At 45.4% G+C, this 26,365-nt stretch overlaps 1 protein-coding gene and 2 long non-coding RNA genes across 3 annotated transcripts; 2 read left to right on the top strand and 1 right to left on the bottom strand.

The window, feature by feature from the left end:
- Positions 1-21,748, top strand: LOC139049962 (uncharacterized). The gene is made up of 4 exons (XR_011508675.1): positions 1-250; positions 472-592; positions 12,389-12,533; positions 20,301-21,748. It is a non-coding gene; the product is annotated as an uncharacterized lncRNA (long non-coding RNA).
- On the bottom strand, positions 4,671-22,975 carry LOC139049961 (uncharacterized). The gene is made up of 3 exons (XR_011508674.1): positions 22,808-22,975; positions 21,744-21,879; positions 4,671-11,820 (listed from the first exon to the last, which is right to left on the bottom strand). It is a non-coding gene; the product is annotated as an uncharacterized lncRNA (long non-coding RNA).
- A 213-nt stretch (positions 22,976-23,188) lies between these two features.
- LOC139049959 (small heat shock protein OV25-2-like) lies at positions 23,189-24,597 on the top strand. The gene has a single exon (XM_070525894.1). The coding sequence runs from the start codon at positions 23,389-23,391 to the stop codon at positions 24,007-24,009; it is 621 nt and encodes a 206-aa protein (XP_070381995.1). The 5' UTR covers positions 23,189-23,388; the 3' UTR covers positions 24,010-24,597.
- Positions 24,598-26,365: the final 1,768 nt, after the last annotated feature.

The raw sequence follows: 26,365 nt of genomic DNA, 5'->3' as shown, positions 1-26,365 counted from the left end.
AACAACTCTTTCTTGTAGGATGTGACGTCACATTGTTGCTTGTTTTTACGTTTTTGAAAAAGCTACTCTCGAACGTAGATTAGCCATTGCCGCCGTGTCGGCTGCAAGACGTTCTGCACGCGCTTTTGTGCGTGTCGAAAGCGTATAACGTGCGCGATATTCGTGCGAGCGCAGTTTGACTTGAGCAATCGTGGGCTTGGACTCCGTGAGATTTGCTTTCGTCATATGCGAGTTAGGGGCTTGCCGACAGGTAAACCGCCGCTGTACTTAAGTGAATACCTTGTTTTTCGTGGTCCTGAAATAAATGGCGCGTCGCTGCGATGGCGACTTCAATCGAGTGCGGTAATTGCTGCGCATTACGGGCGATTTAATTGCACAATACGTTCTGCATTATCGGTGTAGGAAGAGAAAACTTATCCTGTGAGCCTTACTTCCGTCAGTCGGTCGGTTACATGTTTCGCTCTTTTCCAGTGCACATTCCTTGATATCCACTAACGAGCTGCTTCAAATATCGAAGTGTCTATTCATCGTGCAGATGTTTTTTTTATTATTATTATTAACACAACTGGCGACGAGCAGCAGAGTTACAGCCGTGAGTTTTCCTTTCGAGCAAATCTTTTCAAATTGAAGTTTTCGCTCATGTTCGCAAGATAGCAAATTTAAGTGTTATACTCGCCGCTGTATTTTTTGATTCCATGGGACCTAGATGTAAGCTGCCTCAGGTTGAGGTTGTATTAACGCGCACAGAGGCTTTTAGAAAAATAGTAATGCAGTGGGCCAGTTTATTTGAAATGGTGCTATTTGTGAAATTGATATTTCCCCTAGTCATGCTCAACAACTTACTGGTCAGATGCTTGAACTTCTGAAGAAGTATTTGCAATGTTTCCCTTCCAAATCAGCATTGTAACCAACGCTTTTCAGAAGTATGAGTGTGGTATTTGCCCCTGCAGCACTGCCATGAGTTCAAATTCAAATTGTGCCCACCGGCTGTCTATCCGTGTGCCACTAGAAAGTACAAAGAATTCATTTCTGAATTGTCGCAACATTTCTTTTTCATTCCATCTTTAAGGAATTTGTTTACTTCTTTTCCTGGTCATTGTGGACTTGCACACATTGAAGGTTGGGATAGTTTGGCAAAAGCATTGCATAGTGGGCCTGTAGGTTTTTTTTATTTGTATTTAGCGCATTGCCCTTCTGACTGGCCAAATTGTGACCCCTTCTGCCTGTTGGGCTTCAAATCTTGTAGAAAATGGTGTGAGCAGCCTGGGGTGCACCTGAAGAGTAATGCTAGTTTGTGCATGATCATGTTGTTGCTGCTGGGAAGATGACATCTTAGGCACATATTTTTCATACTATTAACACAAATGTTTCCATCTTAATCCCTTTGTGGCTCAATCGTAGTAGACCTGTTCGTTTTTCAGTTACTTTGTTGTTTATTTTTGTTACATATCAGTATTATGTACTATCAAGTTAGTGGGAATATAAAGCTATTTGACGTTGTATTCATGGGGAATCCTAGCTGATCCCTCGTCATGGGTATGTGCCATATGTCACAGGCAACAGTCATTCTAGTCTCTGCTTATGGTAAAAGTATCCCAAAGCCTATTTTGCACGCTTGCAGATGAGTTGAGATTTAGACATCAATGCCAGCTCACAAAGCATCTTATATGGCAATCAGCCAGCCACCTCCGCAGATGGAGAATTCTGCATTTTCCAATCGTATTGTTTCTGTTGTCCTTGGCAGAGATGTTGATTCTACACAGAGGGAATATATTGTAGGACAATAAAAACTTGTGATTACAAGGGCCATATATGGTGGAAATTATAGTAGACTATGACCAGCATCAGTGCAAGCCCTGCGGTATCCAAAAAATTAGTAATGTGCTGGTTTTCATATGCTACAGCTGCTATGTGCATTAAGCTCACAACTCCCTTTTTGGCAACATCACCCAGGAATGCCCACTCCTAACACTCTGTCACATGCACTTTGACAGCATCTGCTTTGATCTACTTGATTGCATATCAGTAAAGATGGGTCTAGTTCACTAAAGACTGACAATGCTGCATTCGAATGGAACCAAACCGTTCTCAAAAAGTTCTTGAAACCAGCCAAGCAGGTTTTCGAGAACTTTAATTTGGCAAAATGACAAAAAGAAAGTTATTTGAAATAAGTGATGCAATGCTGATGAGGTTTGGGAAAGCATTTCATGGTGATTGGCCTTCATTATCTCTAGTAATAGTGAACCTGCCAAATTGGCAAAGATCTTGAATGAATTCTTCACAAGGCCCAACTATTTTGTTGCTGCCCTATATTGTCTCTATAGGAAGAGTGCATACCAAAAATCTTGTGGCTTCCTGTTATAACACCCTATAACTTCCTTAGATGTAGGGCCATTTGATATTCACCAATATATACTTACACAGGATTTAGATGATGCCTTTAAAGATGTGTCCCTCATGCTTACATGTAAAGGAGCACTGACATTAAACTTTTGGACTGGACTTTTTTATATTAATCTGGTTCTACATGGCAACTTTTATGACCATACCATGCCACTGAAAGCTGCGTGTGCTTTGAGGGATTCTTAATGTGTGCTAAGACTTGCTTCACTAAATAAATTTTCTTATGACTCTTCTCAAACATCTAAATTAAAATTAATTTAATTCTAATGTTCTATAAGTCACAACCACGATACGATTACGAGGCATGCCATAGTTGCGGACTCCGGCTTAACTTTAATCGCCTGAGGTTTTTAACATGCACCCACTCCACAGTGTGCACCAAGACAGAAAGGAAAGACCAATGTCGTGCTGCATAGTGGTCCTAACATGCTCAGTTTTCAATGACCTAATAATGGCATGGCTTACTTATGCACTGCAGCATGCATCATTTGTTTGTGACCTACCATGCAATGTTGTCACCAGGTTATGGGGCCACACTGCCTTTGGCACATGTTTAAATGTTTGCATTAAGGATATATTTGTTGCACATAGAAGGAATTTGAAGTTTCATAGTGTAATTGACTGAATGACAGCTACACATGCATAAGAAAAAAAATTGTGCCAGGACTAGTTAAACTCTGCAGTGTTTGAGCTTGACCAATTCTTGCGATTTTACACATTTTGGATGACTGCAGGTCATTCATTACAGTTATACCAGCTTTTGTACTTTCTAGACATGCTTTTTGCCCTGGTTTTATACAGTGATCATAGATAGCCACACCACACCATGTTGGTAGAAGAATTCAGAATTTTAGTAAAATGGGGTTGCTCCATGTTGAGGTGCACCAGCATGTCATAGTAAATGGAAGCCAGAAGCAGCAGCATTTTAAGGTTTTGTGCCGCACCATGTAAAGTCCGATTATTGTGCCCCACTTCACTCGCTAGCAGAACCTGCTGGTGAAGCATTCTGAGGAAGCTTTCGAGGTATGCTGCACTTTTTCCAAAACAGCGTCCGAGGCGGCCATCTATTTTGCCTACAGGACGAAAAGTCCCTGGCCAGGAGTGCATCAAACATACGGAAATAGCTGTCAATTGCGCTGATGAACTTCTAGATATTTATAGTTTTGCCCTCAGTTTGCAGAACACAGCAATGCTATAGCAAGCAGCGTGGAGAAAGCTGTTTCGGGGATCAACCACGGCATAGCCAGCACTGCATGTGCATACTATACACAAACATGAGGTTTTAGCAGCAATACTTAAGAGGAAGCTTTAGCTCAGGTGCTCCTATCTAAATACATGTAAAAGGAGAATTGATTTTTCTCAGCAACTACTGCAACGAATTTGATGAGGTTTGTTGCATTTAAAAGAAAAGCTTAAAATCTAGTGAATGTTGGTTCCGAATTTTCGATATAGGTCATTAATTTTTTATTAAATATTGGCAGAAATTGAAAATTTCCAAGATACGAAGCTATCAAGTTTACAACTCTAACTGACAATGATGAAAGATAATACAATTCTGTGAATTGCATCTAATAGTACATCTAAAGCGGACAAAATTGATGTACACATGAATATAAAAAATTTTAGTAATATGGAAATACAACTTTTGCAGAACCCTTGTAACCAACGTAACAAATTCACGTAAGATGTAAAATGACCTATCGAATTTGTCCGCTTTGAATGATCTAATGTATGCTGTTAACCGAACCGCGATGTCTGTTCTTGATGCAGACCTATGAATTTGTAAACGTGCTTCTATTTTTTTTCAAACGGTCGAATATTTGAAAATCTTTTTAACAAAATTTAGGCCCTAAATCGAAATTCCACTTCCAACAGTCACTAGAATTTAACTTTCTTTCTCAAATGCAACAAATTTCATTAAAATCAGTCCAGGTGTAGTCTCAGAAAAACATTTTTGCGTTTTACATGTATTTGAATAGGCCGCGTCGGAGATGGGCCCGAGCTAAAGCTTCCTCTTAACAGCAAATGGTATTTGTACTTCACTCTGTCTAACATTGCCAGGCTTTAAAATAGATGAGGTCACTCTCTTTCATTTGATGTGTTTATACAAAAAAGTGTGTATGCATGGTAGGGGTTAAGGCTCCTTGGTCAAGCCAAAAAATCCTTCCCGACATGATGAAGTGAACCCTTGTGCATTTCAGTCTGCAGTCGCTCACTGCACTTTCAAAAGCGCAATCAGCACAGAGAGCACAGGAAAACACACAAGCAATAGTTCAGCAATTTATTTGAAACAAATAAAACTTTCTTTTACAGAATGACCACATTCCAAAAAAGCAACCACATACTATGCAGATAATACAGCCAAATTATGTTAAGTGGACAGCTGTTAATGTGTCCTGCCTTTATATGTGCAAATGTTTCAAGCCTCAAAATGTGCCCCTACTTTGCCACTTGTCCTTGGAACGATGGATGATTTCAAATGCTAAATTTAGCACCATTGCCACACTGATAGAAGAAAACTACATATTAAAATGACAAGTCCTTGTAGAACAGAAAAGGGTGTACAGTAAACTTCGAATAATCCGACTCTCGTTAATTTCATTTTTCAGTTAATTCGGTCCTGGCCGGTGCCCATGCATTTCTATGGGCCTAAACATTCAGTATTTTGATCCTAAAACTGGCATTCGCCATATAATGCGAACTTGACCAGACCCCAATAACGACCCTTTTTAGTGGCAACGTCTGCCTGAGCAGAGCTTAGGGGACAGTGAATGTGTTATACAAACGCTATCTCCTGCCTGAAATGCTTATTTTTGACCCAGCTGAGAAAGATTTTTAAGCTGTAACGGTAGCTGACAATGTCTGATTGTAGTACGTATCTGATTCTAACGAACAGTTTTTGTTTTCCAAGGACATTGAGCCGAAAATTGCCTAGCTGTACAATCAAGTGCGAAACTAAAACCATGTTTGTAGCATTCATATGCTTCACGTTAGAAGAGTTAACTGCTGGGCTAGTTGGTGATCTTGCATACTGAAATGATTTTGCGCCAAAAATCAACACACACATGAAAGACGACACCACAGGCGCCCATGGTGTCGTCGTCTTTCTTGTGTGTGTTGTTCTTTGGCGCGAAATCTTTTCAGTATATGCTTTACCGCTTATCATGGCTGTAATACAGCGAAGCTGACTTTAGAAAGTTGGCTGGCATACTAAAAAATCAGGTATGCGTAGGTTTCCACTTTGGTTTGGAGTTGTCATTTCTACTTTAGTTTTATACTTTGGACAAATAGAAAGTTGATGCATGTTCGATTCAGAGGGAAATTGCGCAAGCACATACTGCCAAATGAATCAACGGTGTTTCAGCAGGTTTTTGCATCTTAATTCGACCCGTCAGTCTCGTCAGGGTAGAATTAATGGAAGTTGACTGTAGAAATCGCGCGATGAAGCACAAAAAAAAGTTACCTTGCTCAGGTAGTGAAAAAGCAAAGAAAAAGTGCTTCGCACAACATCCACCGATGTTCTGTTGCAGATGCAAAAGCTGCCTCCCTTATCTTGAACAGAATAAATTCCTTTCGAAGACAAAATAAAGAAAACAGAAACAGAAGTCATCAAGGCATTCCACATCTATCTTATTCAGTCTTTACAGTGTTGCTACATCACCATTTCCTGAGCCTCCTATGCCAAAAAAGGTTGTTGTCAAAAATAAAATGACCTGATTCCCATGTTTTTCACCATCCAAGCAGTGTTTACTGTCAATTATTACTGCTTTTTGTAACCTCGCCTGTGATTACTGTATGTTAACACTGAGCTATATGATAAGCTTAGTAAAAGTTGAAAAAGTATACTGAATGTTTATTTCTGTTTTTTTAGACATAAGGAGGGGTGCTTAAAAGCGAGCCGCATTTGCAAAATGCTTGCGTAAACAGCAACTACCCCGGTCATGTCCTAATTGTGGCCATGTTGTCCCTGCAAACTTATTAATCTCATCCGCCCACCTAACTTGCTGCCGCCCCCTGCTACGCTTCCCCTCTCTTGGAATCCAGTCCATAAACCTTAATGACCATCGATTATCTTCCCTCCTCATTACGTGCCCTGCCCATTTTTCTTGATTTCAACTAAGATATCATTAACTCGCGTTTGTTCCCTCACCCAATCTGTTCTCATCTTATCCCCTTAATGTTACACCCATCATTCTTCTTCTTTCCATAGCTCGTTGCGATGTCTTCAATTTAAGTAGAACCCGTTTCGTAAGCCTCCAGGTTTCTGCCCTGTACGTGAGTACTAGTAAGACACAGCTGTTTCACACTTTCCTCTTGAGGGATAATGGCAACCTGCTGTTCATGATCCGAGAATGCCTGCCAAACGCACCCCAGCCCATTCTTATTCTTCAAATTATTTCAGTCTCATGATCCGGATCCGCAGTCACTACCTACCCTAAGTAGATGTATTCCCCTTACCACTTCCAGTGCCTCACTACTTATCGTAAACTGCTGTTCTCTTCCGAGACTGTTAAACATTATTTAAGTTTTCTGCAGACTAATTTTTAGACCCACTATTCTGCTTTGCCTCTCCAGGTCAGTGAGCATGCATTGCAATTGGTCCTCTGAGTTACTAAGCAAGGCAATATCATCAGCGAATCGCAAGTTACTAAGGTATTCTCCATTAACTCTTATCCCCAATTCTTCCCAATCCAGGTCTCTGAATACCTCCTGTAGACACGCCGTCAATAGCATAGGAGAGTTCGTATCTCCCTGCCTGACGCCCTTCTTTATTGGGATTTTGTTGCTTTCTTTATGGAGGACTACGGTGGCTGTGGAGCCGCTGTAGATATCTTGCAGTATTTTCACATAAGGCTCGTCTACACCCCGATTCCATAATGACTGCTGAGGTTTTTACTCAATCAAACGCTTTCTCGTAATCAATGAAAGCTATGTATAAGGGTTGGTTTCTTAATTAGATCTTTCATCTCCTGCGATAACTTACCGGTATCCTGTCTAACGAAGTTACAACCGACTTCTATTGCACACTCCTTAATGATGCCCATAAGATTATCGTTCATTGCTTCAACACTGAGGGTCTCTTCCTGAGTTAAAGCCCAATACCTCTTCCGCAGCCTGATCCGAAATTCCTCTACTTTCCCTCTTACCGCTAACTCATTGATCGGCTTCTTATGTACCAGTTTTTTCCATTCCCTCCTTTAGTCTAGGCTAATTCGAGATATTACCATCCTATGGTCACTGTAGCGCACCTTGCCGAGCACGTCCACATCGTGTATGATGCCAGGGTTAGCGCGGGGTATGAGGTCTACTTCATTTCTAGTCTCGCCATTCGGGCTCCTCCAAGTCCACTTTCGGTTATCCCAGTTGCGGAAGAAAGTATTCATTGTCCGCAAATTATTCCATTCTGCAAACTCTACTATACTGATGGGCGACTTCAATGCCAGGGTAGGCAAGAAGCAGGCTGGAGAAAGGTATCTTGTTTTGACCTTATCCATCGCCGATTCCACGTCTTCATAGAAGCTTTCCACTTGCTGGTCACTGGATGTAGGCGGCTAGACATGTACGGCCTTCAATTTGTACCTCTTCTTAAGTTTTACAACAAGACCTGCTACCCTCTCGTTAATGCTATACAATTCCTGTATGTTACCAGCTATATCCTTATTAATCAGGAATCCAACTCCTGGTTCTCGTCTCTCCGCTAAGCCCCGGTGGCACAGGATGTGCCTGCTTTTTAGCCCTGTATATGCTTCGTTTGTCCTCCCAACCTCACTGAGCTCTATTATATCCCGTTTAATGCCCGCTAATTCCTCCAATAGCACTGCTCGACTCGCCTCACTAGAGAACGTTCTAGCGTTAAACGTTGCCAGGTTCAGATTCCAATGGTGGCCTGTCCGGATCCAGAGATTATTAGCACCCTCTGCGGCGTCACAGGTCTGACCGCCGCTGTGGTCAGTTGCTTCGCAGCTGCTGGGGACCGAGGACCTGGGTTTGATTGCTCTATTCATATAGGAGGTTGTGGCCAATCCTGCTCTGCTAAGGGAGTGCATTACCAGTTCTGGTCACTGGAGTCAGGCCACCAGGCCTGTTTATACAACTGTATCAACATGGATTTTTTTTATCTGGTGGAAAATTGTGTGGCACCTGGAGAGAGAGAGAAAGAAGTTTAATGACACGAAATGCCGAGAGGTCGGCCTGAGGTATATTCCTCTAGCCAGCTACTCGGCATTGGGGGAAGGGGAAGAGGGAAAGAAAGAGGGAAGAAAGAGGTGCATGATGGGTGACGATGACGATAGAAGGAAGATGTAGAACATATGGCAAGCAATTTGGCATGCTCAAAGTCTGCAATCCAGGCCCGTAATTTTTAAAAAGTTCAGTAATGCCTTGATCGCCTTGAAACTCGACTGAGCGTCTGGCCAAGGGCCTAAAATAACGTCCTCCGACAACGGTGCGCCGTCGAGACGCGTAAGGTCCTTGACCAACCTATCACGCTCTTCCACAAACTTAGGGCAGTCACAAAGCACATGACCTATAGTCTCAGTCACATTGCACACCTCACAGTGTGGAGACTCGGTGCGTCGCATGAGGTGCACGTATCCGCGCGTAAACGCTACCCCCAGCCTTAGTCTGTGCAGAAGACTGGCACAGCTTCGTTGAATTTTCGGTGGTAGCCTAAAATTCATGGTGGGGTCCGATCTCTGGAGTCGTCTGTGGCGATTATCCGGATTGTCCCAGTGCTTTGCTGTCAATTTTCAGATGACACTGGAGAGGAGACAGTTGGCGTCCGCTCTTGAAAAAGGAATTGAAAGCAGTGACTCTCGTTCTTCGAGTGCTTTCTTCGTTTCGGCGTCGGCCAGTTCGTTGCCCTGTATACCGCAGTGACTAGGAATCCACTGAAATGTGATCTGGTGGCCGTTTTCTTGCGCTAAAGTGTAGAGCTCGGCAGTTTGAGGAGCCAACACTCTGTAAGCGCTTTCTTTCAACACCACTCTAAGTAGTTGAAGAGCCGATTTTGCGTCACTGAAAACTGTCCATATTTGAGGAGGCTGTCGCGCAATATATTGAACGGCCTCTCTTATTGCCACTAATTCCGTAGATGTTGTAGTCGTCTTGTTATGCAGACGAAACCGTCGAATGACTTGATGCGCAGGCACGACAAAAGCCACACCAGATGCATACGACTAGACCGAGCCGTCTGTATACACGCTCACCAAGGAGTCATATTCTTTCGACATATATTCAAGTGTTAAATGTCTGAGGCCGACGGTAGGTATTCGCGATTTTTTAGAAATTCCGGGAATAGATAGACGTACCGGTATTTTGGACATTACCCATGGGGGCATATGTGGAAGGTCAGCCGGGGCAAAGTATGCTGGCACTTGGATTTGAACCACAGTCCTTCTGCACGTGAGGCGGATGCTCTACCTCTACGCTATCGCTGTATCGGGGCGCAAGTAGTAAGTAATTATACGGGAAGCGTTTTATTTACTGTAATTGGAGGATTGGAGTACATTAGTTTGACCACTCAAACAGTGGGACTGGTCCAACTGTCAGAATTCTGACAAGTTATAAGGACTGGAATCGCATAACCACAACTCTGAAGGAATGGAGTGGGAATAGAATGGAGCACCCCAACTCTGCAATTCTGCACCATGCCGTTAGATCCTGTTCTTGGGCAATGCCAGCACAGCTCTAGAATCACAAAGACGACCGCACTACCAGGGCGAAACACATAGAAGGCCCGTCAGCTGCCGCATGATCACGTGCTGCCAACAAGCAATCCTGCACATCCTATATATATATACACAGTGCACAGACTGGTACCCTAGGTAGGGGCTAGGACTCGCAAAAACTATAGTGTTCTCCACAACTGTGACGAGTACCAGGCCACCAAACTCCTTGCCCTGTGCACGTTGCTGTCTATCTTCATGAGCCTAGATCCTGATGCAACCACTGGTGCCACACTGCTATTTTCAAAGGCCACCCCTAGGTAAAGTGCCAGTGCCCGCCCAAGCCAGGGGTCATCGGCTTGGTCCAATACACAAAAGACAGTAAACTTCGAATTGACAGGACTACGAATTGGATTACTAAATTTTTAACTAACGCGAACCAATTTGTAACTACTAATGAATTTTCTTCTCCGTGATTGCTAGTAAGATCCGGTGTGCCATGAAGCTCTGTATTGGGACCAATTTTATTCCACCAAAAACATGGCTCCACACATTGTTTGAAAACATGTGAAGGCATATGCTTGTATCGGACAGCGAGAATAAGTAAGAGTCAGTAAGCAATGTCAAATACATGCAATCTGGCTTACAAAAAAGAAACTGGTCACTATTTAGTAATAGTTTTCTTTTGTGTGAAACAACTGCACCCTTGAAAAGTTCCTCATTCTACAAAAGTTTATATAGTGAAATATAGAAATATTGGGATGCATTTGAGTTGTCACCTGGCCCAGGGAACTTCTAGTGGCGGTCTGTCTCGATCTCTCAATTCCTGGCACTCCCCAATATTGTCACGTGGGCAGCAAAACTCTGATTAATGAAACGAGCATTTTATTGGGCGAAGTTGTGCCCTCAAAAACAGGCTACACTCAAAGAAGGATGGTAGCCGCGAACACGATCGGCGGTCGTCGAAAATCTGATGAGCGGGTCAAGCGCGTCGGCCTTTATACATCTGTCGTCGAATGTTCCAGAGCAATCGCTGGGACCCGCGTGCCTTTCACAAAGTTTCATATTATTCACGTCACGCACACATGCATTTAGATAACACAAGTTGCAGTGAAAGACAGTGGATGGAACCCATCGATAACTTCCAGAAACTTCTTTTACATGCAGGCACGTCCTGCGCAGCGCGATTACATTTGTTAGGTGGCGAGAAGTGGTCGCCCGATAAAGTAAACGTGTCAATATACAGCATGCCTGACTGCTGCAGTGGTCAAGTGCTCTGCAGCTGTAGGAAACCAAGGGATAAGGGTTGATTTCACAATTTATGGCATTTCCAGATTTTTTTACTTAGTACGATCTCTACACTATGTCGACACTATGCCACTAGACCATTGCTGTGCTGCAGTCATCATAATATTAATTACTCATTGTATACACAAGCTATACAGCTGGTTAGGCAAAATTTTAAACTCCGCAAGGAAGACAGGACATGAACTGAAACATAGGCGCACACAAAGCACAGGCTTCCAACTGGTTTTATTTCGTGAAAGCAGAGAATATATACGGTACTTCAAGTTAGCAAAACAAGGAGCAATTGCGAATAATTTGTGCATGAGGCAGTGATGAAAAATATCATGGCCATGTATGCATTAAGAGTGCAGGAGAGTCTTAATGTGCCCATCTGAGTAATTCTTTCCTTGAGAATCTCCTCTTGCAGTGCAGGAGCTGCGACAGCAAAAGCTGCCTGCCTCATCTGGAACAGAATAAATTCCTTTCGAAGGCAAGCTCAAAAGCAGAAAGAGAAGTCATCAAAGCATTCCACATCGCTAAAATTTGTGACAACTAAGTTATCTCACCTTCTTGATACCTATCAAGGAAAGAAATAGAATTCTTAGATGGGCACCTTGGGACTCTACTGCACTCTTAATGCACAGGTGGCCTTGCTATTTTTCATATCTGCCTCTTGCACAATTTCTTTGCGAATGTTTTTTGTTTTGCCATTTGAAGAACTCTCTGCCTTCACCAAACAAAGCCAGTCGGAAGTCTATACTTTGCGCATGCATCTATGCTTTTGTTCATGTCCTGTCTTCCTCACACAGTTTAAAATTTTGCTGAAGCTACAAGCTGACTAGCCCAACAACATGCCTTACTTCAGTGTCCAGCTGGGCTTGTTGGTAAAGCTACACAATGCCAGCTCAAGTGACCACCGTGTGTGTCTGCTCTTCCGTGTTCGCATGTGGCTCAGCCTTGATTGCATGTGTAGTTTCAATACTAGCTACTATATTTTAACTACTAATATAACATCTATCTTCAACTTCCAGCTAGACAGAGTACCTCATACTACATTCTGAACATTGCTGCAGTCAAGAAGGATTTCTGTCTAATGCGCTGGCCTCTACCACCAAATGCCTGAAAAATTAAGAAACATTATGTAGATTCCAGACACAGTCGGGATTTATGTTGCAGGTAAATGGCTATGTAGCGTTGGTTTGGGTTCTTCCAAACATTGCAGTGTTGACCAATATGTTTGTGTATGGCGAGTGATTGCATATATGACACAAGCTTTGTGAGGAGAGTATGAATGCAAAGGCATCGTTTCTTTGCCTCTTTCCTAACACTGTGGTGGCAGCTGTTTTGACGAGTGGAAAACTTGGCTTATGCAGTATGCGCAAATGGGCACGTGCCTATTCTAGGCCCATCTCATAGAATGGGTATGTGTCGCTGCGACACAAGTATACAAGCCTTACATGTAGTATTAAGATAAGTGTCATATGTCTCTGTGCATACACCTCTTGTCAACGTTCTTCACTAAACAAGCACATGTCACCTTCATCCTCACTGCACAGAGAACAGCTATAGGTGATAAGGTGGCTTCCCTGCATAACATGCCTGTGACATCTGCTACTGCTAGCTTGCCAACGCAAATACGCTTTCCATCATTTGGATTGCAACAATGCATTAAATATGAATGTTTCATAGATTCTCATTAACCACTTTTAACATGTATGTTGGATCTACACAATTCCTTTTTGTACTCCAGTGAAGAAACATTACAGCATAAAGGTACAGTGTCCATGTTGTGCTAGCTGCTACAGTGAGGGGGACTTGGAAATGTGAGCGAATCCCGAAGGTGGTGCATTCTAACAAAGCACCTCGAAGTCCAGCTACAAAGGAAGAATGGGAGAGACTGACATGCTCACAGTTTGATAAGCAACTTGTATATGCACACATGCTCTGACATGTATTATGCACTGTTATACACGTGCCACTATCCCATACACACAGCAATGCATTGGGGAGCAAGAAGTATGTGCACGACAGTGGTCAAATGGCTAGAGTGTCAGGTTGTTATGCTGGGAAACAGGTTCGGGGTCACTGTAACATATTTTTGTTTTCAATGCAGAAGACCGAAACGAGTCGGGACGTAAAATTGCCTACTGCAAAGTGCTTGGTATGAAAAAATAATTATTTGCATTAAAAATGCCCAAATCTAGCGCATGCAAGTGTGCATTCCCACATACCTGAAACGTTTTGAGGTGCAGCACATTGCAAGTGCAGTGGCTTTGCCACAAGGTTGACGTGTATACCAGTAAAGAGCATAGCAACAATGGTAGCTTTTCCACATAACCAAGGTGCATTGCGGTGCAGCACATTGCAACAGCTGTGGCTTCTACACGAAGCTAATGTGCATAATGCTGCAGCATGATGGAGCATGTTTTTAACAGACACAACATAGAGGCTCTTTACATGTACATCAATGATTTTATGAGCAGCTAAAGTGGTTGTGAATGTTGCAACGATAATGTTTTTGTTTTCACTTTTCAGACTGCAGAATGCCGATTTCTACATTATACTAGGGCAAATAAGTAGCTTTTTTATTCTCAATGCCTTTTAAGCAGTGTGGTGCTATCACGACCACAGTATATTAGAGAAAATATGACAATTTAGTATAATACAACTAATAAGCTTTGCTTCTAGTATCACTGAAAATCATATCAAGAAGCTTGGAGAACTGTCTCCTACTGAGTGCACATAAAAAGCATTTCGAAATGGTGGGCTCAAAACACTGAAACTTCAGTCACAGGCTGCATTCTTAGTCTTCCCCCAAATATAGGTCATGACCCTGAGACAGCACACATCAGATTCAGCTTGCAGTTGTGAAGTGGCTTGGGAAGTTCACAAATAGATCTGAAATTATTTTAAAGTTCAGGCTATAGCTTGTATGTGCAGTTGTGCCTGCTCATAGCACAACTGGTGCTGTATAGCATACTCGTGATAAAAACAGTTCCCCAACAGAAAGGCACTCCTTTTTGTGCAACTTCCGTGACTGTCTATTAGACAGTCACGAGAGCACGAAAAGGGTTTGAGACTTTTAAGACCAATTTCCTTGAGGCAAAGTTTAGCATGGAGCCAGTTTGGTCACAAGTTATTCCTACTCACACGTCTGTTTTCTTTTTTTTTTCATTTAGTTTCAGGTCCACCTAAATTATTGCCGTCATGACAGTCTTCACATAATATGGTAGCATCAATTGTTGTATTAATCATTCGAGCATCAAAATCTAAAAGTTTGCAGCAGTGTAAAAGGACAGGAGGACAACGGAAAAGAGGAGAAGTATCACATTTTAACATTAGTGGGTTGCAGTGCAACAGAAATAGGCAAGCACTAATTGAGCAACGAGACCACTGGACACAGGAAATGCAGATTTAGTTGAAACACAGCAGCCTGTAAGGAAGAGATGGAACATTAATTCTTTGCGAAGCTTAGTCTGCATCACTATTTTGTATGCCATCGGTGATCATGAACATGCCAAAGGCAAAGCATACTGTTATGGGGATGTTGGAAGTATAGAAAGACTGTATTTACAATATAATGCCGCGAGAACTTGGTCACATTCACAACAGTGATGGAGAAAATCAACGACGTCTGTTGCACAACTATAGTCGGCAACACCTTTGTTATCGCGTAGCGTGTCGTGTAATCAGTAGCGACGGCAATCGACTTGTTAACTCTAGTCGTCGGAAAAGTGCCAGGCAAGTCAAGGCCTAAGCGAGAGAACGGTTCGGAAGGAACTTCAACTGGATGGAGTCATCCGACAGGTGGTCGGGGAGGTTTCTCTCGGTGCTGACACAATTCACAAGTTGCGACATAAGAGTGCAGTAAGCAGTAGAGACCCAGCCAGAAGAACCGGTGTCGTACGTGATCGTATGTACGCAAAACTCCAAGGTGTCCCGCCGTCGGTGCATCGTGACGTTCAAGAACAGATTGCAGATGACAAGGAGGGACAAGGAGCAACTCAGGGCCATCAGCGTTGATAGTGCTGTGGTAGAGGATGCCGTTGTGCGGCACGAACATGCGGCATGTGTCGTCAGTGCTGCTGGAGTGATTGTATTCCGGCGATGATGGGCTGTAAGGACTCGTCGCGTTGTTGTTCGCCGTGCATGTCAGTCATGTCAGTGAACGCCATCACGCAGGTCATCGGATCATGCGTAGAAGGATTAAGTGGATCCACGGGGTGACGAGAGGCAGTCAGTGTCCTTTTGGAGGCATCCAGTCTTGTAAGTGACAATAAATGAAAATTCCTGGAGCCACAAAGCCCAGCGACCAAGCCGCCCTGTCGGGTCCCGGAGGGAAGACAGCGGGCAGAGTGCATGGTGGTCTGTAACGATCGAAAATGTGCAGCCGTACAAATATGGCCGGAACGTGACGATAGGCCAAACTAAAGCGAAGCACTCCCACTTGGTGATGGGGTAATTTCTCTCGGCAGGTGACAGCAGGCAGCTGGCATAAGCTATCACGCACTCGGTACCCTTGTGTTGTTGATCGAGAACAGCGCCGATGCCATGACCGCTTGCACCAGTGTGGACTTCGGTCAGTGCAGATGGATCAAAGTGGGCAAGTATGGGAGGGGTGGTCAGAAACCCGATGAGAGCGGCAAAAGCGTGAGCCTGCTCCGGGCCCCGTGAGAATGGCGTGTTCTCCTTTAGAAGATCTGTTAAAAGCTGAGCAATGTTGGCAAAGTTTTTGACGAAACGGCGAAAGTAAGAACACAGGCTGACGAAGCAGCGCACGTCAGAAGCAGAATGTGGCACAGGGAAACTGCGTATGGCACGAACTTTTTCCGAATCTGGTTGAACACCGGATGCGTCAATGAGGTGTGCCAACACTGTAATCTGACGACGCCCAGATTGACACTTCGTGGAATTCAGTTGGAAGTCTGCTTTTAAGAAGACCGCAATAATGGCAGCGAGTCGGGTAAGTCGGCTGCCGAACATGGGAGAAAAAACAACAGCTTCGTCAAGGTAACAAAGACAGGCGGTCCATATGTAGCCTCGCAGAAGAGAGTCCATCAGACGTTCAATTGTCGCTGGAGCATTGCATAGGCCAAAGGGCATGACTTTGAACTGATATAAGCCATCCGGCATGATGACGGCTGTCTTCTCCAACCATTTCATCAACTGAAATCTGCCAGTAGCTGGATCGAAGATCGATGGACGATAAGTATTTAGCACTGTGCAAGCAGTCCAAGGCGTCATCGATGCATGGTAGTGAGTAGACATCTTTTCGTGTGATCCCATTTAAGTGGCAATAATTGACGCAAAAATGCCAGGCACCATCTTTCTTTTTTCACACGGACGACAGGCGAAGCCCAAGAGCTGGCTGATGGCTCGATGACCCCCTTGCAGAGCGTTTTGCCCACCTCTGGTTGGATGACTCGATGTTCATGCGATGCACGATAGGGACGCCGACAAATAGGATTTGTGTCTCCAGTGTTTATACGGTAGTGAACAACAGATGTTCGGCCTAAAGGCCTGTAGCCGAAATCAAAGATGCCATTGTATGATTCAAGCAGGAGACGTATGTCCCTGGCCTGTGTAGAGGTGAGGTTAAGTGCAGTCTTTTTGCAAAGTCATCCGTTAATGAACCAGAGCTGGGAGCTGCAATTGGCACTAATAAACCCTTCTCAGAATGCAGACTCTCAACATCAAATTCAGAACCACTAGAAACGCTGTCCAAGAAAATGCTGGCTGGAATCACTTCAGGGCACAGGCTGAAATTCAGAAGCGGTAAAACGATGTCATTATTAGTAACCGTGACTGGTTCAAAGCACATCGATGATGGGGCAAAGAACATATTCACCATCAGGAACCTGTGGCTGGGCGGTCAAAGTGACGTAAGTAACTGCATCGGGTGACAAACGCACATCGTGAAGTGAGCACAAGTGCGGGGAGGCGGTGCTCGGAGCATAGGCGAGTTGAGGCAGTTCTAACTGAAGAACGCCGGTCATTAAGTCGATGAGAGCAGAATGAGTGGATAAAAAGTCAAATCCAAGGATAACGTTATGAGGGAAGACGATCACAGCAAAGAGAACAGAACTAGGGCGGCCAGCTATACTTGCAGTACACATTCCAAGAACAACCAGCATGCCACCGTCAGTCATATGAAGCACTCGGGCAGCTGCTGGGGTGAGGAACTTCTTTAAACGTCTACACGGGCTAGCACTCATCACAGATATGTGGGCTCCACTGTTGATGAGTGCTTGGACAGCTATGCTGTCTATTTTAACGCCAATTACACTTATTCTTGTGGGCATAGACAGAGGATTTGCTGCAGCATTAGGCAATGCAGCACTACCTCCGAGGGCTGCATTTCTTAGTTTTACGAACGGGTGTGGCCAAATGCCACAGGGGACGAAAGGCGACATGGCTGCAGCGAACAGGAAGGTGGGCAACATGTTTGCGGTGAACGAGACTGGTGTACGTGCGACGATGGTGAGCAACTGTACCACATGTTCCTAGCAGAGTTGGCGCTGTTACATTCAGCGGTGGGCGAAACATTTTCATCAAAACGGCTCAGGTTGGTCGGCGTGCGAAGTGTTAAAGGCGACGAGCTGCGACAGTATCAGGCGACATGACCAATGCGGCGGCAGATGAAACATATCGGCTGGTCGTCTGCAGTCGTCCACTCAGTCGGGTTGCGATAACACGGAGAGAAGCGTCGGGATGGAGCAAAAATAGTAGAAGGGTATTAGTTAGCTCTGGTGTTGGCAAGAGCACAGACAGAACATAAACCAATGTTTTCAAGTTCCTGGTGAATGATAGCTTGTGAGAAGGGGACTGAAAATGTAGCATCAGGGATACGCGAACAGAAATGCAGGCGCCATCACATCCAATTCATGTCAACGATTCACACCACGTCCTCCGATAGCGGTACATGCTGCTGTGTGGGTTGATCTTCACACGTCTGCATTGCAGCAGTATTAGGAAGTCTGGCGAATGGTTGCAAGACGCATCGGCTTTTGGCCTGCTGGAATTCTCAGCACTCTTTAAAGATAACATCAACTGTAGGGCAGCTTTTGCACATGAGCAGATTAAAGGCGTCGTCAGCAATGCCCTTAAGCACATGCCCGACCTTCTCAGCTAGAAATTTCCTATTCTGCGTGGAATTCCACGCCCTCATACATGCCTGATACACAGACTGCGATTAGGCGTCGCCTTCACGCGCAAATATTTGCACATTATTGGACGGACAGACTCCCCGGACTGTTCAGTGTGTGGCGCTGTAGAGACTATAGAACATGTGCTCGTGGTGTGCCCTGAGTATGCGCGAGAAAGACTGACATTGGCAGATACATTGAGACATTTCCACAATGGACCACTGTCGGAGGACCTCTTGCTAGGCGCGTGGCCACAGAGTTGGCAGACGACAGAGACAATGCGTGCACTTTCACGTTTCCTAGGTGACACTGGCCTGGACTCACGCCTGTGATACCAGTTGTGTAATGTGTCATTCACCTCGTTCCTCCCATTATCATCCATCATTGTGACCCCTTTTCTTCCCCTCTTCCCCCTCCCTTACGTAGAGTAGCAGGCCAGATGCTCCATTATCCGGCCGACCTCTCTACATTTTCCAATCATTAAAATACTTCCTTCTCAGCTTCTGTTATGTTGTGATCGGGTTTGCTTTACGACAAAGTGCCAGCATGTCCTGGATGTACAAGAGACAGGACTCCATAGGGGATTGGGCACAGGAGGCCAGTTCCTGTTTTGCATCAATTTTACGGTCGGCTGGTTTGCCAAACAACTCTGTCAACTTCTCTTTGCGTTGGTCCCAGCTTGTTAGCTCATCTTCGTGGTTTTCGTACCACACTTTTGCCATGCCTCTTAGGTAGAACAACAGGTTAACTAGCATATGCGTAGGGTCCCATCTGTTGATTCCACTCATGCGTTCGTACATAGCCACCGACTCTTCAACATCGGCGCCATCGGTACCGCAGAAAGTTCCAGGATCCTTATTTATCACCGCCGCTACTGCGTTGGGGTTATAAATAAGGATCCTGGAAGTTTCTGCGGTACCGATGGCGCCGATGTTGAAAAGTGGGTGGCTATGTACAAATGCATAAACTCGGACATGCGAGAAATCGTCAGCGCGTCTCTACGGGACTGCACGGTAGTCGAGGCTGAAGAAGCGGCCGTCGCTCTAGCGGCAGCGGAGGGCTATCGGACTAGGTGGTTTTTAACAATACTAACCAACTCCCAAACAGCATGCCGAAACTACATGTTAGGCAGAATAGGTCACAGAGCGCTCCACATACTTCGCTCTGAAGATCACCACACACAAAACCCAGAAAAAGAACAACCAATTAGACACACGATAGTGTGGATGCCGGGTCACACGGACGTGGAAGGCAACCGTGAGGTTGACAGGGTAGCTCGAGAATACACAGCATACCGAGCACCCTCCACCAATGACCTCGAGGAAACTGAGCCAGTCCCCAGAGAATACTCGGCTATCCTAAACCACTATAAGGGCAGCAGGAAGCGGTACCCCCCACTGCATAGCTCTCTCACTAGAGAGGACTCCATAGCTTGGAGGCTGCTACAGACGGGTGCATATACGAACTTAAATACACTCAGTAAAATACAACCCACACAGTACACTGAAAAATGCCCATGGTGCCAGGAAACACCCACGCTCTACCGTATAACGTGGGCCTGCCAGAAAACAAACGCGGCACCAAACCTGAGTGCGGAGCAATGGAAAGGAATGCTCTCTAGCGACTGTCAGGACATCCAACTAGGGCTGATCCGACGGGCCCAGCTGGCAGCGGCATCCAGTGGAGCCCTGGACTATAGGCAGAGGGTTATTGCTAAAAAGATGGAAGACACCATCTGACTCCGCGAAATTCATTAAATTTTTCTAGAGCTCAATAAACGTTTTTGCTCCTTTTCCAGGATCCTTGGGTTGCACAACCACAACCTTGGCTATGCCCAATGACAAGGGACAGCAAGATGCTACTTTATGCCCAGATGTCACCTCTTATGACATTTCAAGGCAGCGAGGCTGAGACTGCACTGTATTCAGCGCCACTGACAACCATGATGTAGAGGACTGACTTTCCCCCTATGTACAACACATCAACAGAATAAGAACAAGGAAATGCCCCACACAGGTGTGTGGCACTAAACTGGACGCACTACCTGCTGTATGCATGAGAGAATTAGGAAGAATGAGCTTCCCATTACTCCTGAGCACCTACCTACAACTGTTTTTATGGGCACAGCATTGAAGCTGCAATTGAGGTAATGCCTAACACCACATGAAATACAAAGCACAATACGTCAACACAGAGAAACCAAAACAACTGCACACACAACTTCTCACCAAAATAGACACAACGTCTGCTTTATGTTGCATCTGAGCTGAAACGGGAGAATCCCAAACTCTGTGTCACATAACATCTGAAAGAATCAGCTGCTATGAGAGAACCAGTGAGATTAATCTGGCGCGCTATGCATGCATCTGTAGGCTAACGGGCAAAGAATTGGGCTGCTGCACTAAGGACCCAGACTAACGACCCACCATCAGGCACGTTACTATTATTGAGCCTATCTGACTGGATGTACGAAGCCAGGAGACAGATCATGATAATGCTTTGCACAAGAGACAACGAAGCTGAACCCACGTTTTCTGCCTTGTGCTTGCAATGCTCTACCAAGTGAGCTTAAATGGCAGTTGTCCCGATGTCAATTTTCTTGGATAGCTGCGCATGTGTACTAAGCATAGCCCTAAGAGTGCTGGGCAGCAGCACTCACAGTCATGATGGCAGATGTTAAGTATCCTTTAAAACACCCATACTACAATGTACATGATCTTAGAAGCTGGCAAGTGGCTAATAAACACTCGTTTTCTACCATGAGGAACCAAGGCAGCCGAAATCAAAACATTTGTAGCTTATGAGCGAGAAAAATCAGGGGAGTCACGCAGGTCAATTTTTTGTTTATAACAAGCATACGATGGCAACAGACTATGAAGCAACAATGACTATATAGAAAAATGGGTTAGAGCTGACGACAATCATTGGCAGCTCACACTATAACGCTTTCTCTACAATGTATTGTCTCAAGACATCTGGCAGCAAATCTTCTGGATTCTTCTACTATGTCTTTTGCAACTGAAATTTTAAATGTGTGTAATACTTCTCGGCAACTTAGAACACTTACATGGTTAAGCATCTCCATACCTTAAATTTGTGGACCAGCTTTGTCACCTTTCTAGAACAATAACTCCCTGGTGTCATACATCACTCAAACCACTACTAATTAAATCTACCTTTAGATAAGCAGTACCTGCATTAGGTGCAGCAGCATACCCTTTTAGCAAATGCATATACATACCACGCTCAGACTGAGCAAACCAAACAAACCAACAGCGACCAGTACTTGTGTCCATTTGTCTTCAACGAAGCAGAGACAGGCCAGGTCTCAATAAACACAACAAATATAAGGTGCAGGCAGAGGAAATAAGCAGAAGCTGTAAAGACAGCAGTAAAGTGAAACAAATTAGACAAATTTGCACACAGTCAGCGATCTGGGCCGAGGACAATTCACAACGTTACTGCCGCCACAATTAGAAGTAAATGCTCCTCATGCAACAAGAAAAAACACGTTTTAGCTGTAAACAGCACAAGTGCGTGGAGTTGGTTGCTATTCTAAAAACAGCACAGACAACAATTAAAGCAGACACACTACTTGTGTCATCTGCCTTCTTGCTGTTTTTTAAATATCGGTCACAGTTGCAAAGCTACGCGCATGATCTATGAACGAAAGCAACGGACGTGCATATAAAGCTTGGTGAGCCGATTCATACTCATATATGTTTAATTTTGAAAGTTCCAGTAAAAGCGATAGTAGCAGCAGCAGTAAAGTGGGTTCGTTTACCAGCTCGCTCACAACGTACGCATTGTATGATTTAACTCGACGGCTCGCAAAGGGGCTACTAAGAAGCTTTAAGTGAAGGAAATACGCTTTCGTTATCTCACTGCAACGAATGAAAGCCTCTGACGCCCATACCGCGGTCAGCAGTGAGAAAGTTAATTAAATGCAGCAATGCGCTGCATGGGTAAATAAGAAGGGCATAGCGTAGTCATCCTATAGAGATGGAGAAAAATAGACTTAAGAACGCGATAAACATCATAGGACGACATCCACGCTAGTTGAGTGCATGCATTTCTGGCGCGTGGAAGATGTCGCTGTTTTTTTGTTAATTTTTTTACATCGGTGCAACGCGTAGGAACTGCAGTGTTGAAGGCACAAACGAATGAATTATACTGCGATCACTGCGGGACCTGCGACAACCGTTTCGTGTTCCTTCGAATTTCGAGATCACATCAACCACAGCTCGAATGCGCAACCGGTTTTTTACGTGTTAGCAAGAGAACGGGTAATCGCACAACACTTACCGTTGCTCCAAGTACGTCGCGGTAGCACCAGCAGCTGGGCTACAAATGTCATCAAGCCCTGGCCCACCGCAGTGTCCGCAACTTGAAGCTTCTATAAGCATTCGCCAAAAACTAAAAGCGGACAACAGCCATACGTACTACACGCGCGAACGAGACGCAAGCCATGCGTCTGAGTTCGAGGGTAGTTATTTCGAAAAAGCAAAAACAAACAACAATGTGACGTCACATCCGGTAAAGTCAATTTGTTCTCCTTTCTCACCTTCTCTCAGCTAACGCATGCGCAGAGACCACGGAGCACTCGGGGGCGATGTTCAGGTGCCACCAGGTGCTCTCGAAGTCACGAGACCACGAAGAGGCGCAGACGTCCCACGTGACATTGACCGGCCAATGACACGTCTCCATGCTTCAGCTGCTTCTTTCTTTTTCTCGTGTTTTCTCGAACACGTTTTTCAGAGCAGACGAAGGCCTTTTCGAAAACCGGCGTCCTCACATCCTGCACCGTGCGTGTGTACGTGCTGCCCGGCTGCTCAGAATCTGCGAGTTTCGTACAACGTTTTTGATAGCCGAGCGAAGGAATCATCATGTCTCTGTTCCCGCTCATCAACCGCGGCTCCTGGGGCCCTTCGGACTTGGCGAGGCGCTTCTTCGACGAAGACGACGTAGCCGGCTCCCTGCTTCTCGACGGTGAAATGTACGACCCGCCGTTCTACCATCAACGTTACTTCGTGCAACCTCGCCGGCACCTTAACCAATCGTCGTCGACGTCAAACGGCGGCGGCAGCGGCGTCTGTTCAGCCCGTCAACAAAGCAACGGCACGACCGCGGTCGCTTGCTCGCCGGACAAGTTCGCCGTTCGCGTCGACACCCGACACTTCGCGCCCGACGAGATCTCCGTCAAGACTCGCGACCACTGCGTCGTTGTCCACGGCAAGCACGAAGAAAAGTCGGACGACCGCGGCTGCTACGTCAAGCGGGAGTTCACCCGCCGCTACGTGCTGCCCGAAGACGTCGATCCCGAGTCTGTCGAGTGTCACATGACTCACGGGGGACTTCTGTCTCTCGAAGCGCCGCGGAAGAAGTTCAAGAGGGACGACGCCAAGCCGATCCCGATTAAAGTTCAGCACGAAGGTGGCGGTGATGCTTCTACACCTGCGCCAACTGCTAACGCGACCAACGGAGAGGTCGCCGACGAGGCCAAGTAGAACGCCCTCCGCCCGCGTTCTACGGCCTCCGAGATCCGCCGCGGATCACGGGCGCTATGCGAGTTTCTTCTCAACAACGTTCCTGCCGTAACACTGCCATTGTTCGTGCGCTGTTGCGTCTTTAGGCATTCCATTTTACACTTTTGTGCGAACTTTTGAACTTTTCTGGTGTGAATTGATACGTTCTCATTTTCTTGCCGTCGAGTTTGGACGGTGGGTGCGTATGTTGATGATTTTTCCTCAAGCGGTATTAAGGGTTCGCGTTTTTCTTTGACTCGAGAGAGCAAGAAAAATACGCAAATGTTTGTCGCTAGTCTCTCCCCGAAATCTTATCCTCCGACGTGTTGTATTTGTTGGCGGAGCAACTCTTGTAATTTATAAGAGTTTGTCGTGTGTCTTCTATAAGAGGCCCACCTGTCACATGACGTTATTTTCGTTTTAATTTATTATTGTATCTTTTCTGTCCGATACTGAGTTGATGTGCGTGTGAAAAGCTCTCAGGCGACGCGAGTGAATCTCAATGGACTCCTTTGTAAGTGCTGTATACTTGACTTTTACAGTTAATAAATTTGGAGCTTACCCTCTGCACGTTGGCGTGTTCCTGTTTTCATCCTTGCCTGTTTAGACGCAGTTCCTCGGCTATGCGGTAGACGACAGGCGTTCAACTCGACTAGCAAAGTTATTGTCTCGGAAGAATTTGACAAATCTTTTGATGAGGCTACAATCCGTATCCGGTGTGTTGAAGCTGGAGTTAGCAAGGGCACTTCCGACTAAAAATAAATCCTCCCCCTCTTTTTTTTATGCGAAGCATATTACGAGGGCTCAACCCAGCTCCTCAGGCGCGGCGGTGACCATGAAATCACGTGACACCGTGACGTCACGACAGAGGAGAAGTGGCTTTGGCTCAACTCTTGCAAGACGGGCTGGGTGGGAATCGAACCAGGGTCTCCGGAGTGTCATGGGAGTGTGGGACGGAGACGCTACCACTGAGCCACGAGTACAACGCTTCAAAGCGGTACAAAAGCGCCTCTAGTGAATGCGGTGTTGCCTTAGAAACGCGCTGTTTCTAAGGCGTGCGTCTCTTGCTCAGGCGCACATTTCGTTGCCGCGCCGAACGCTGCTTTGCTCGACGCTCACCGCGTCCAATGCGGGGCGCGTAGTCGCTGCCCTGTAGCCCATTGTCTTACACCCCTTGGCGGGTCGACGGGAACGCTGTCGCGTTCCACTCTTGAAGGCGAAGAAGTAATGCATGAGTTGTTTCTTCGTCTAGCCGAACCAAATATAGCCAAGCAACAGCAGTTCACCAGGCTAAACAGTGGTTCAACAACTAAAATAAAGGCTAGTATGCTTCGCATCCTGGGCTTAACCTTACCTAAGCCACAGCCATTTTTTTTCATGGGAACAATAAATCGGCGACAAACGTACACGTTCAAGGCTACGTACACGTATACACGTTCCATGTAATCTACCGATTGTTCTCGATATGTGTTTACTACATGAAAAAAAAGAAACAATGGGATCTTATAAAAGTGCGTATACGTAACATCCCTGTTAGCATGCCTACTATTTATTCGGCGTCACATATTCCATTCATACCCGCCATGGTGGCTAAATTGGTGGCATAGCGTTGCGCTCTAAGCCCGAGGGCGCAAGTTCGAATCCCGGCCGCATTTCGATGGTTAAATGCAAAAACGACTCTGCACCCTGCGTTGGGTGCAAGTCAAATAAAGCCCAGGTGGTCAGAATCAATCCGAAGTCCCTCACTACGGCGTTTCCCATAAATCGAATCGTCGCGTTGGCTTAATGTTCTGTTCGTTGCCCTGTCTGTCAAAAGACATTTGTAAATCTTCGCACGCTTTAGTAGCCTGCGCCAAACGCTGTTGTCTCGACATTTTACGTTCCAATGTTGTCGGTACAAATAATCGCGAAGGCTCGTGGTGAAGTCTGGCGACAACGCGCTTATCCTCCGGCTGTAATGAATGCACAATCACAGACAGGGAAACGCGCGGTCCTGGTGCCGTCAGTGTAAGAAACGCCAAATGCTTTCGGGAACGCGTTATGTATCGCCTCGCTTGCAACCAAACATTAGATAGGGATAATTTATGTTTAGGCCGCACTTATTGGGTGCACTTGACTAGAGCAGTTCCTTAATTCTTATACCGATTAAGTGTAGGTGGGCGTTAATGTTGTGAAGTGGGCGAAAAACAGCTTCTTGCGGCCAACTTTTCTTCTTTTCTTGTGAAGATGCGGAAATGCTCGGCTACTTGTTACAATATAACCTTCATTCGTAGTCTGCCCGTCACAGCTCAGGCCCAGCCGCTATGACGTTCTGCTGCTGATCGAGGTCGCAAGTTCG

The sequence above is a fragment of the Dermacentor albipictus genome, chromosome 9 (genome assembly GCF_038994185.2).
Source record: "Dermacentor albipictus isolate Rhodes 1998 colony chromosome 9, USDA_Dalb.pri_finalv2, whole genome shotgun sequence".
Lineage (NCBI taxonomy): Eukaryota > Metazoa > Arthropoda > Arachnida > Ixodida > Ixodidae > Dermacentor > Dermacentor albipictus.
Note: the sequence above shows the minus strand (reverse complement) of the source record. Positions and strands in the feature narration are given on the sequence as shown.

Coding starts and splice junctions, on each gene's coding strand:
- LOC139049959 (XM_070525894.1), top strand. CDS start 23,389: ATGTCTCTGTTCCCGCTCATCAACCGCGGCTCCTGGGGCCCTTCGGAC.